At 46.3% G+C, this 13,633-nt stretch overlaps 1 protein-coding gene across 2 annotated transcripts in view; it reads left to right on the top strand.

Annotated features, from left to right (window-relative positions):
* The first annotated feature begins 4,802 nt into the window (after positions 1-4,802).
* The window catches only part of WDFY2 (WD repeat and FYVE domain containing 2), an 85,611-nt gene continuing 76,780 nt past the window's right edge, over positions 4,803-13,633 (top strand). The window contains exon 1 of one of the 2 annotated variants that reach the window (XM_044444277.1): positions 4,803-4,988. In XM_044444277.1, the coding sequence (XP_044300212.1) occupies positions 4,849-4,988 (140 nt within the window). In that variant the 5' untranslated portion in view covers positions 4,803-4,848. The remainder of the gene's footprint in view (positions 4,989-13,633) is intronic. The other variant, XM_044444276.1, reaches the window with a different exon arrangement.

The following is a 13,633-nucleotide window of genomic DNA, read 5'->3' as shown; positions in this document are numbered from 1 at the left end:
GAACCTTTTAGAGACTGAGTGCCCAAACTGCAACCCAAAACCCACTTATTTATCGCAAAATGCCAACACTGCAATAAAACCTGAATACTGAGGTTTTACTTTAGAAAAAACAACTCACAGCCAGTCGAGGAAATATATATATGTATCCTTGGCAGTGCACTGACCGGCCATGCGAAAGCTCGGATGAGTCGTGTCCAATGAGTCTCCTGGCGCCACTACTCCTTTCCAACCATGCACATGGCCCCTATCTGATGCTCGGCTGCTGGGGTGATGCTGGGGCAACTTGGCTTGTGTGCCGACAGAGAGGGCTCTGCATGCACACTGTGATATGTGTGCCATAGGTTCGCTACCACTGCACTAGGGTGTATTGAGGATGGTGTACTAACACTCATAACTCCTGATTAAAAGAGCATTCACTGTCCTGAGCAACAAGGCATCTCCTAGGTCTGAGCATCTCCTCGTCACACAAATGGCAAATATCCTGCATGCTGCAGAAAGAACACCCTGAGGCTGAAGAACACCCTGTTTAAATTCATATGTCGCTATGTTAGCCCACACTTGGGCTCTCTTAATTAATTGATCGTGCAAACAGAAAAAGTGGGTCAGTGCTTGATGGATCACTAAAAAATTGCAGCATTTTCTGAAGGATATTAGACCAGCCAAGGTGAGCCATCAGGCTGGAATAATGGGCACTATTAAGATGAGGGACCAGTCTCTAGTGCTGCTCACCTGGACAGACCGTATTGCCCTAAACAGTGGATGTTAGCAGGCACCAGCCCATAGAGTTCACACTTGTGTTAATGAAACATTGACACACTGGGTTGTCTGGCTCGAAATGCCAGAGATTAAGTCCAGTCTGGCATGTTCTCCTCTGTGAGATCCTCAGGTTTGCAAACTACCGGCTGGAGTGATGGGAAATGCATCCAAAAACTGGGCCTCACCACCCTTTAAACGAGTGTCCTGGGGTGTGGTGAAGTCCTTTCTGGGGGTTGTTTCAGTTCTAAATCTGTACTGCCTTCCACCCAGTGCACGCCTCACCATTGCCTCACTGAGTTGCAGTTGCATGGCCTTTCCCACTGAAAGCACATCTAGTGGACCAAAGGGGTGAGCAAATGGCCCAGCCTCTGGAATGTTGCGTATCCCTGCCCAGCCACTGCAGGTGGTTGTGTTTCTGGATGAATTGCGGACACACACATTTTTCAGCTTTCTTGTGAGCACAGGAAACACATTTCTGGTTAATGCCATTGATGAAACACCAGCAGTCTGAAAGATCTGCATCAAATCTCCTCATTTATGCTAGCATAGCAAGAGTGATATTGTACAGGTTCAGCTGTGATCTGTGGAAGGCAAGCAAAGTTGAGAGCATACAGCACTGGGGGAATGAGGTGGAGACAGGATCCGAGAGCCACTAGTTTCTTTTCCCTTAAAAGAGAACCAGCTCATATTCTGCACCAACACAAGGCAGCAGTTTGGTAAGATGAATGAGTATGGCTATGACCACAATGCGGCAGGAAATCACCAATTTGTATACACTGTGAACACAGTAGGTTAGCAGCAAGCTAATGTGAAGAAACTGTGCCAAAACTGAAACAAAATGTAAAGTTGTGTTTTGTTTCAGTGACTAAAGGACTGCATGGGTTAACAGTGTATGTCTTTTATGCTGGTTGCATTGCAAATGTGTGGTGATAAAAATAGTTGTTACCTATTAGTGGTAACCACCAATAGTGGAGAGGGGAAGGAAGCCAGGGGTTGGTCTTTCTGTAAAGGGAGGTTGGATAGAAATTGGTACCATGTGATACCCATGTCCAGGCTGAGTGGCTGAGGGGTTCTGACTGAACAATATATAAAGAGCTGTTGAACATTTCTCAGGCAGTTTGATTCTGGCAGAGTTATTAGGAGGTGCCTTAGAATTCAGAAGACTGTGGAAGGCATTGATCAGGAGATCAGCTGCAAGAGGAAGAAGCAGAACTGAAAGCTAGTGAGGCAGAAGCTAAAGAAGGTCTGCAAGGGAGGAGAGAGAAGATCCTGGAGTAACCTTGTGGGGACAAGCTAAATCCAAAGTAGCAGCTGCGTGGGGGGGTGGGGGGGTAGTCTGAAAACTGAGCAGCTGCTGCACCAGACCAAAGACTTTGTGGAGAGTCTGGTGAATTGTGGAGAGTCTGGTAGTTTCCTGGTAGAAGTCAAGCCCAGCCAGAGATAACACTGTCTTTCAAGCCTTTGATGTGGGTGAATTTTGAGGGGCAGCTTGATAGGGTAATTTGGATGGATAGGTTGGATAGAGTTAGGAAATAGGGCTTGTAACACTTGATCAGTGGTAAGTAAATTTGCAGATACTCTGTTTTAAAGTAGTAATAGCAATCTTAATGCATTTTCTTGTCTTTTTAACAATAAAATGCTATGTAACTTTGTTTACTTTTCTGATCTACTTTTTCCACATCTAATGATCTTGGGGGGAAAGGTGTACATTAAATAAAGGTGCATAATGTCATGGTATCCGTGGGAATGAAGGAAGAGATTGCCCAGTGCTGAGGGTTGAGCACATTTGGTGCTACTTTGGTGCTGACAGATCCACCGGATTTTAAAAACTCTTGTCATTTTGGCATGTTCAGAAGACAAAAAGCGTCTGGCTTCTTTCTGACTGGATGCATCTTGAATTGCATCAAGTCTCTTTCATGTCGTCGCTCCTCCCCCCCTCCCCGCCCATGTGGTAGTGGTATTATCATCACTTATCGTGCCAAGGTGGCTTGCTTGGAGGAGCACACTTGTCTTTTAAAAGTCAGCAGCTCTTGTCCGTCGTCCCAAAGTTTTTGGCCAAGTCGAACGCTGCTGACATGCTTTTTCAGCAACAGAAGCGACGCAAAGTTAGAAGCGTGCGGGCTCCCCGCTACTACACATGATGAGGAGTCCAGCAAACCAATATAGAGCCCACCTGTTCCCAGACTTTCCGTTTCTATCTGGCACTGGCTGAGTGAAGGAACGAACGCGACACAAGTGAATGAAGTTGCTACAACCGAGCTCCTTCTTGCACACCAAAGAGAGGGAAAATAGGAGCTTCGCAGAAGCCCTTACTTTCGGTTCCCATTAGAGTGCTTCATGGAAGTGTTCGACAGGGCAGGTTTAGGAGCGCTCAAGACACCGAAATGACTTTTTAACCCCCCCCCTTCCCCAAATACTAATGTTCACTGCAGGACCCTACTCCTTTAGTTGGTTGAACAGAACTCTAATTGTTGATGTGGTTTATAAAAAGGGGGTTATTTAAAAAATGATACGTCACCGAGGTAAAAATGAGAGGGCATAATGAGGCAGAAATAAAAAGAGAAGTGTTACAAATGTTTGCCTGGGATGTGTTGATCAAATGGTCCGTGTCCGGGTGTGCATATGCCCAAAATACACAACAGGGGAATTTTTTCTTTTAAAGGATTTATTCTCGAGAATAACCAGCTACCAACGAATTGTTCCAAATGGCACACCTGAGCATTACTCAGTTGGCCCTTTTATACATTGATCATTAAAAGTTTACATGTAACACAGTTAATGATTTCCAACAGGTTACAGAAGTAAACAATTGCAATGGTGTGATCTTTCCCACTTGCATACCGAAGAAGATGCTCTGAAGGGGAGGACTGGGGTCCTATTACATAGAAGAGGAGGAGAATTAGGTGGACTGGTGTGAACTGTCCTTTATTTGGGGTGCTGGCATCTGTCGAGTGCCAACTAGCTTTCTCTGGACCGGTGCCTGGTCAGTGTCAGCTACATTTCTAGAAAACAGTCTTTTTCTCAGACCTGGTGATGCGTCAGTGATTGCATTATGTAACCACTGAAAGTTCTACCTGTTGATTTGTGCATCACATGTGTAAGCTTGAACTGTTGAGAGTGCAAGCTTGGCATCAGCCGAGTGTCCTTCAGGGATCCCTTGAAACTCAGTGTCACAAAGTGATTCAGGATTCCCGCACTCCCTCCGCACTGTAGCCCTTCAGGTGGTTGCAGGGCAGCAAGACAGTGGGAGAGTTTGAGCCGAGGAAGAAATGAGCTGACCCGGGATCTCTGGCAGGTCAGGAAACGGTGTGGAGCCCCACCTTTGAACGGAGGAGCGACAAACCTTTCATGAACGAAACACCCCAAGTCCCCAGTGTCGACCTCCTTGGGAAATCGGAGCCTAAGCAAGTGCTGGAGGCCCAAGAGTCGTTTACTTTCCCTTTTATTCTAGGAGGAGGCATAGCAAAGATACCGCGTTTTCCAAATCGCTGCAACAAAAGCTTGACTTTGATATTTACTCTCCTCTGCCTGTCCAGCAAGGCGGCATGTAGAAATACTGTACATCGGGTGGCGTAAAGCGACTCATCGTGGTAGCGCCACCTGTAGCATCTCCGCTTGTGGGGCATTTAAAGAACTCAGCACTGTGCTTGATCAATCAATCAACCTGAGCCCAGTTTAACTTCTGTAGGCTTTTTTTTGGCGGTGGGGGGGAGAGTACGTGATTCTTTCTAAGCGTTGTGATGAATGCGAGTCCGTGAGCAAGCCTGCTTCACTTTGCATGCACTTGTCAGGCGCAGCGCTATGCGCGCTTAGACGGAGGATTGCGTCTGTGCGGCGTCCTTTCTTGCTTCTTGCCCCCACACTGTTCCTGAGGGGCGCGTGGAGAAGCCTACCCGCTGCGCACGAGCTCCGGAAGTCGTGCGCGACAGCGCTCGGACTGCGGCCCTGGCCCCGGTCCCCGCCCCTCGCTTCCGGCCTCGCTTCTGCCCGCATGCGCGGCGTTCCTGGAGGGCTCTGCCGGCTTGTGGGTGCCCGGCTGCAGCCGCCGCCGCCGCCGCCGCAGCAGGAGCCGGGCGCGCCGAGCTGCCCTCCATGGCCGCCGAGCCCCTGCCCGCGGCGCCGCTCACCCGGCGGCCCATCCTGCTTGGCCAGGTGGAGGGCTCGCAGGACGCGGTGACCATGGCGGCCATCGTGCCCAAGGAAGAGGGGCTCATCAGCGTCTCGGAGGACAGGTGAGGGCGCCGCCGGGCAGGCAGGGCTCTGCAGGTGCCGGCGCGGCACAGGGAGGGCGCCGCCCGCGCCTGGCCAGGCTGTCCCCGGTCCGGCGCTGGGACTGCGGCGCTGCGCCAGCACGTCGAGTTTACGCCCGGTGGAGGCTGCGTGGTGCGCAAGCCGCCTCGCTGGCCTAAGGCGCGGGGATGGGCTGCAGCGCGGGTTGGCTGGCTCGCAGGCGCCTTGGCTTGGGTGCTGCTCCGGAGGAGCGGGCGTTCTCCGCGCATCCGCGACAGGCGAGGGGTCCAGCGCTGTGCTGGGAAGGGGCCGTGCATGCATATAAGGAGCTGCACGCGTACGTGAGCATTCGCTCTGCGATGGGTGTCACGCCACCGCATGTGAAGATGACTAACTCAGGCGCGCCGAGGCAGCGGCGGGGAGTTTGGAAACAAAACCGTCTGTCCGATCTGGACTGCAGTACCTTTGTCAGCTGTCCCCAACCCGGTGATCTCCATACAGCAAATGGTTTATTCGAGGAAGCTGAATTGAAGAATTGGAGAAAAGAAATGCGGAACTACTTTTTCTTTGGAAGAACTTGCAAGATTTCCCGGCTGATTAAACGCTTCTTTTCTTGTGTGTCCAAAGCCTTGGAAAGTTCAGCGCCGTGCAGCTGAGTGCCAAGCCAGGCGACAGGGCTACTTTACCCACCTGCGTATCTTGTTAGCTCCACAATAATGCATTCCGCTGCATCCAAAGAGGTGTCTGGCTGCTGTAAATCAATATGCGACAGTTTGTCTTGCCACCACTTTTGCCCAGTGTTTGTTGGCTTCACGGTCTGCGCAGCCTGCATTTTGCTATTCATGAAGCAAATCTGCCTTTTCCTTTGTGGGGTTTATAAGAGTGGAACACATGAATGAAAGGAAAACAACTTGGGAAGGAGTATAGTTGTACTGGTGGATCTAGGACAAATTTACCATCCACTTGCTTCTATGCTCTTAACTTGTCTCCTGCAAAATGCATGATCTTTCTTTTTAATATGAGGCAGATAGTAGCTTATCTTTATGCATTTGTGTCATCAAGGCTTCTTACTCTGCTGCCCTTACTTTCCAAACCTCTTTTGTGTAGCAGCCCAGAAAGCTTTGGCTGCTGGGCAGTATAGAAGTCAACTACATAAATCATATCCAATTCTTTTTATTGTTGGTCTTGCATGATATCTGACCCAGTGGCCCCTCTTTTTCAGCTATATGCTTCTTTATTGGTTTCCTCAAACTCTACTTTTCAGCTGGGTTCATAACAGGATAAAATAATTACATGGAAATATTGAGGTGGCTGCTTCTATGCAACAATATTTTTCAAAAGCTGTTATATGGGTTTTCATAGGCTTTTATCTCATTACGTCCTCCTTTTCCCTTAATTTCTGATTTCTTCTCTCTCTGTCACTGCCCTTTCCAGACTCCTTGCCCATATTCTTCCTTCTCATTCCATAGTCTATCCTGCACATTTCCACCAGCTTACCTTCCTATCCCTCCTGCAGTCGCCTGCTAGTCTCCAATCTGCCCTGCAAAGATCATTCCTCTCCCTAGGAGCTACAAGGTGTTAATGTGATCCAAAGTTACAACTTTCCCTTCCCTCACAGAGCTGAACTGAAATATTTTGGCAACATTGTTCACTCAGCAGTCTAAAATGTTCATGAATGTTGGCAGCTTCTCCTTAAGAAGTGCAATACAATATAGTTACTGTATCCATTTTAAACATTTATGGACATGCTTTCTTAGCTTTTTGTGTACTCTGGTTGAGTTCGGCTAATAGCTGGCATTGGCTGAATATATGCTGGCGGTGCCAGCGTGCTGCATTGTGAATGTTGCATTCTTCTTACTGGAAAACTAAGCATTTAATTACTTTCCCAAACACATTCATTAGCTATCTTCCCAACTAGTGTACAACCTGAGACATGAAAACAGAATTCTTACTGAGGCAAGTTAGCTTACCCCACCAAGTGTTTGCAAGAACCAAAAATTAATTTGTTTTCTATTAATCTGCTACCTGCAGAGGCATATGCCCTGAAGAGTCACAGTGTGTGGTGCCAGTCAAAGAGTATATTATTTCAAAGCAAGTGTAGGAATCGTGGTCCCTGTGGGGGAGGCACATGCTGTGTGAATGGACCAGCTGGCACTGGGAAGAGCGCTTGGGCTGGGCAGAACGGGCATTGTTCCCGTGGGAGTGTCATGCAGCCAGATTTGTCTGGTTCCTGGCTGGAACACCAACGGCATCTTCTCCAGCTGCTGCTTAACTGGGCTTCCCCTACCCCCACTGGGCATGGCATGGGGGGATTGGAGATAGCAAGGGGTCTCCCCTGTATGCCACTTGCCCTGTCAATCAGGCAGGGATTGGTATTCAGGGAAGTCCTCTTTGCAAGGAGATGCCTTGCCTAGGGCATGGCTTGGGGAGCCAAGGGGCAGGGCCCATGGAGGGAGGCCAAGCTTCTGCAGGCTGGAATAGCTCAGCGGGCTGGAGGTTTTCCACTGTTAGTATAGGTTGTTTTCATGAAGGTTAGAACTGTACAGCAGAATTTTATATTCCCCCATGGTGTTTTCCTTCACTGCTGTAAGGTTTCCTTTTTGAAAATGTATATCCTTCTGGTGTTTGTAGTTAATATAGATTTTGTAGTGAAGAGATTTTCAACCTCTTTCTGGATGCAAATGTTGCTCCAAGGGCAGAGTCCCTTAAGCGTTAGATCGTACCCTGCCAGTGCAAGAGGCCTGCCAACATGTCCATGTCCCTTAATCAGCCAAGATTTGTTACAGCCTATTCCACTATCCATGTAGCCTCATGTGTCATTGTGGGGTACAGCAGCTGAGTCAGTCTTTCTCCCCTGCCCTTTGTTTGAGCTCCTCTGTGTGGGGTTGTTGGGGTGCCCCGAATGAGGAAATCCTGCCATAAAGTCAGGCAATGTCTTCTTGCTTTTTGCTGCTGCATTCATTGTGTGGATCCAAAACCTTGTTCTCAGATGGTGAAGTAGAAACAAAATGCCATCTGATAACAAGGTTTCTTGCATGCCTGAGAAGTCAAGTCTGGATTTGCAGCTGGATGTGTGTGTGTGTTTCATAATCAAGAATTCAGGTCTGATAATCCTTTACTGTGCAGGAATCATATGATTCCAAAGCCTCTTGCATGGAAATCAATTCTCGCTGGGCTAATTAGAGCATTCTGATTGAAGTTGAGGACAACATTTATGCACTATTGAAACAGCTGATTGGAGCTGTGTCCCCTCTCCTGAGATGAGATCCTTTCCTTGTGTTTAATGCCATGTTTTGAAATGTTCACCAAGAAGTTGATGTCTTTTGCAAGCAAAGAAAAAATGGAATGGACAGGACAGGACAGGAAAGCCTCTGCAACTTGGTTGAGATATTTATAGATTGAGTTGCCCTTGAAAAAAGGCTTTGATTGTAATAGTGTAGCAGTGACCATCTGCTTGATAAGCGTGCTCCAAATCAACACAGAACAAGAGAGACCATTTCAGTGCACACTGCAGTCCTTCTGCATCCTGCTGTTCTTGGTGGTGCTGTCTCTATTTCATTGAGCCAAGGGTGTAGTCGCATAGCAAAGCATTGTCCCATTTGAGGCTCCCTCAAGGTTCACAGGGGAATCTGGCAGTAAGTGCAAGGCAGGAAGGAACAAACTCCCAGTGGGTCATGCTGCTTGGATCTCTCTCCTTCTCCCCCCAGAAGGGCAATAGGAAGACGTTGCCTCAGCAGTTAGCTAAGGCCAACTGAAGCCTTTTGTAGGTTGACAGGCCTGTAGTGTAGTCAGTTCTGTCCCTCCTGGAGGAGTTTATTGGATCGTTAAAGGCCCCCCATCAGATTCACTAGCCTGAGACTGGGGAGATGGAGATTCTGCTAGGAACTCATCCTCTGAGCAAGAGCTGTGCCCCCTGGCTGGGAGGGCTGTGGATAAGGAGTTGAGTCCTGTCCCTGAGGAGGCAGACCATGCCTTGGCCTCATCTAAATCCTCTGGTGTAAACAGGAAGGCCCAAAGGCAGGGGTTTATGACAAGCAAAACCAGGCAGAGTCAGACCAGAACCTTTTCTCCAGAGCTACCCTAATCTACACTTGCCTCTGGAGCAGGCAGGCTAGCTTTGGTCTTCACTGTTGTTGAGAAGGGAAGCTGTTGCAACTATTTCTCTCTTGCCTGAAAGATGACTTGAGTTGGCAGCTCTTTTGCTGCCCACTTCTCCACTGCAATAATGCAATTTGCTCTTGATGCTGCTTCTCAAGGCAATGTCAGTATTAAATGGGATGTGATGCCTAAACCACAGCAGGCAAAACAATAGTGGTGACAATTTGTCTAGAATGGCAGCGCTTGTCATTTTGATTAGCTGTTCCTACCAGCCTGCCCCGGCTTATATGTGCATCTTCTCACTTTTCATCATTTTGGCCTGTGTGAGATGTTTAAGACTTCTTTAGTGAGCTTAATCATCAATCCTGTTTAAAGTGAGGAGAAATGAACCAAATTTGTAGGTAGGCACTGCCTTTGTATTCCTTCAACTTTAATGATTTACTTGTATGATCAAACAATCTAGGCAGATGTTGACGTGGCTTCTGTTTACAGTTGTAAAGGCAGATGGAGGGGGGGGGAGATTAAAAACCAAATATATGTTCCATAATATTTTTTTGAAAAATTGGGAACAAGCAGCTTTCCCTTGCATTGTTCTATTCTTTGTCCCAGTATTCTTCCAATTCTGTCTTGGTCTCCACAGCTCTACTTATGCTATATGACAGGCTCAGTTGTATCAGGGCTTTGTAATCTTTGTTTATATGGTGTAGCAAGAGAGGAAAGGTTTTCCCCACCCCTTATGAATTTCTGCCTGAGTTACAGCAGAGGTGGATAGAAATGGGCTATATACAGTTCTCTTATTTGAAATCCTTAATCACTTCCTGATCTTCCAAAGATACACATCATATTTAACATAATATTAAAGCATGAAACCTTGTGAAGTTTCCATCAGTGACAATAGTGCTTATCAGAATATACTCTTAGCGGCCATTTTTCTTTAACAGCTATTGTAGTCCTGTAATGTTTCTTAGATACTTCTGCCTTGACTTTGTGTAGCACTTTTTAAAACTTTATTAATACCCTGTTTTAGATTGTTGGCTTCATTCATCAGATCCATATCATCTCAGTTGTTCACTACATTCTTGTTTAGCCTGCTGAATTGCAAGTGATTTACAGGTTTCTCTTACATTTTATTACATGGCAACTGTAGGATGCAGGCCAGTCTTGCTCCATTTTACAAAAGAAGAAAACACACACACACACACACACACACACACACACACACAGAGAGAGAGAGAGAGAGAGAGAGAGAGAGATTGATTCACAAGAGATGCACATTGTATCATGGGATGGAGAATGAAGGCATACGTACGAGAGGCAGCGTGCTGACTCCTATGTCTTCCTGGAGAAAATATCAGAAAACATAATGCACTTTGTTTCATCATAATAACCTAAAATATTTATTCCTGTGTGTACGTTTCCATTGGTTCCAGCTGAATTAGCACCAGGTTGGTGGCTCAAGACAGTACTTTTAGTTAGGATTCTATCCTAAGGTTTAATTTATTTTTAAATTTATATCGTTTTTCAGATGCTGTGATGCTTTCTCACACAGTCTAAGATGAGACCAAAAATATTGGTGTTCTGGATTTCTAAAAGTGGCTTGATGGGACAGTTTGTGGGACAGTTTATCATGAAGGCATGACCTTGTTTTCATCTTTCTGATTTGGTAGCAGAGAATTCTTCAATGTGGAATTGGAAGGGAGCCTGGAGATTAACTAGGCCAGTACCCTGATCAGTGCAGGAGTGGCAGTGCAGGATGTGACCACATCATCCCTGAAAGATGGCCATATGGCTTCTGTTTAAATACTTTCAAAGGAGAGCCTATTGCCTTCTGTGAGAGACAGACAGACAGCCAAACAGCTCTTCCCTTTAGGAAGTTTCTCCTGGTGTTTACTTAAACTTTGCTTCACTACAATTTCTGTCTGATGGTCCAAGTCCTGCCCTCTGGAGCAACGAACACCAGAATTGGTTTTATCAACTGCTTTTTCCCTTATGTGAAGCAAAGGTAACCATATTGACTGTTTAAAAATCCAAAAACTATATAGCATTATTCCTTTAATAGCATGACTATGAATCATTTAAATTCTGCAAATGTTTAGGTTCTCAGATCTCTTTTTCAGGCAAAATGTTCTTGAAGAAGAGATGTGGAATTCTTGAAAACTTGCTCAGTTTTGTTTTTTAAGTTAATCTAATAAAGGTACAGCACATGGATTCTGACATTGTTCTGTCCTAGAATCCTAATTTCAGAACAGTTTGGAATTGTTTACAGTTTATAATCTCTTGTAAGACAAAATAAGGTATTTTTAAAACTGGTGTTTGAATAACAGTGATCTCTTCTGTAGCTTTTTCTCCAGAGCAGAATGGAACTAGCCTGTAGTTATAACCGGATCTTTCCCTGTCCAGTGTCCCTTTTTGAGCCAAATATGACCTAAGTAACACAGGCAATGCAGGATGGAAGCCAGCTCTTCCATTTTCTGGGAATATTATCCAAAGTGGATGTTTTTGCATGACATCTGCTATAACAGAAATAAGATTCTCATGAATTTCCTTCACAGTAGAGCAGCCATGAACTTGGTGGAACTTTGTGGTTGGTGAGAGTCCAAAGCAGGTTTAAGTACCATAACATCTTAATTTACAAATACCCTTCTGCAGCAAAACCCCTTCCATTTTTGGGTGCTGGCATTGTGTTCCTTATTCCAGTCTTATTCTTGTACATCCCCTCCCTCAGTGTTTTCCTGATTCTTTTGTCATGCAGGATTATTTCAATATCTGCTCTCCCCTGACACGCTAGCTTTTGCTATGGCCACTTATTTTCTTCCGCATGGAAATGAACTCCATTTCTTCTCCTCTTCCCCCTCCTTATTTTCCCTTTGATATTTTGATCTCTGTCTGGTATTATACTTTCCACTCTCTCCCTAATTGCAGCCTCAGGCTGCATCTCTTTTCTCAAAGAGAGGCCAAGTTTGTGCCAGAACTTAGTGGACATATCAGAGAGACACATTTGCATCTAAATCCTGCTTAATCAAACCTCTGGGGATCCTGAATTGTCAAAGAAATTGATGTGCTTTCAGAAATATTCCCACCTAGAAAAATGCAACCGGACCTGGACTGCAGTTATCAATCATTATTTTGAATCCTTACCTGGGCAACAAGCAAGAATCTCTGCTTGAAAAAATTGTATGAAAAAGACTAAATTTTGCTGGGTCATGTTTGGGGATGAAAACTTTGGTTCAACTGGAGCAGAGGAACTTCCAGTTGAAGTGGGAGGCTCAACTTCCAACTGAGGCTTTCTTCTTTTCTTGTTCCTTAAGAGTTGATTCACCTATTAAATTTGGTTGTGGTTTTTTGTTCCACTTGGAGAATTGTCCACTTGAATGAGTAGTGTAATTTCAGCCAGAAGCTCTCATTTTAGTCCCATTGCTTCTGTATGCCAGAATGTACATTGTAGAGCTTTGCAAAATTACAGAAGAGGCAGCAGCCAGGTCTGGCAGCAGCCTTTTCTAACCTGGGGAAATATGCATGTGCTGGACTGCATGAGGGGAGCGGTAGTCTAGCATGTCTCAATGGCCCCAGGTTGGGGAAGACTGGTCTGTCATCTGGATACTTATGAAAGAAAAACATCTCTTAATTCCATGTGTGAATAGTTTCCTCCAATTTTAATGATTGGGTTCACATGGCAAGACGAGCCCCTTCAGCTTAAGATGTGAACAATGAGGATGAACGTTTCATAGTAGAGCCTTACCTGTGGCCTCTTGTTCTTTCACAAATATGCTATGAATGAGTGATGTGGGATCTGCCCAAGGGGCTCGCAGGAGATACACATGGTGTGTTCAGTAGCTGTGCAGTAACATAATACAGGGATCTAAACTCATGTCATCTGAAATGTCATTTGTTTCTTCCCCAAATTCAGGCCTATGGTGATTCACTCATGACGCAAAATGCTCTAGAACAGGGGTCTCAAACTCAACTTACCTGGGGGCCGCTGGAAGTAGAGTCTGGGTGAGGCTGGGCCGCATCAAGCAGTGGTGGTGGGCCGCTCATCCCGCGTTGCTCCCGGAGGCTGGCCCGGGCGCTGCTGGTGCTTTGAAGGCCGCAGGGCCCCTCCCCCATGCCCCGCCCATCCCGGCAATTATCCCGCGGGCTGCAAGTTTGAGACCCCTGCTCTAGAACCAGAGTACTATAAAGCAGCCACCGCCACCCCTCCACCTGTTGCTCTTCTGGTTTACAACTCCCATCATGTCAGGCCATTGGCCAAGTAGGCTGGGTCTGGTAGGAGCTGAGTCTCAACTTGGCACCAAGTTGGAAAAACTCATTTCCCTCCTATCTCTATATGGCATGTTCAGATGGCACTCATCACGGTTGTTGAAAACCATACCATGGCTTACAAAGATCCTATGTGTGGGTTAGCTCAGGAGAGCACCGAATGTTTCTGTACTGATGTTTCTGAGTCATTCAGAAAAAATGCTTTGCAGTCACCTGTGTGTGTTGCGAGTGCGTATGTGGGAGCTAGGTAGGCTAAGCAGTTGTCTAACTCAGTGAAAATTGAGGTTTG

The sequence above is a fragment of the Varanus komodoensis genome, unplaced genomic scaffold (genome assembly GCF_004798865.1).
Source record: "Varanus komodoensis strain SLA01 unplaced genomic scaffold, ASM479886v1 scaffold44_3, whole genome shotgun sequence".
NCBI classification, from domain to species: domain Eukaryota; kingdom Metazoa; phylum Chordata; class Lepidosauria; order Squamata; family Varanidae; genus Varanus; species Varanus komodoensis.
The sequence above is the reverse complement of the archived record's forward strand: the minus strand, read 5'-3'. Positions and strand labels throughout refer to the sequence as shown.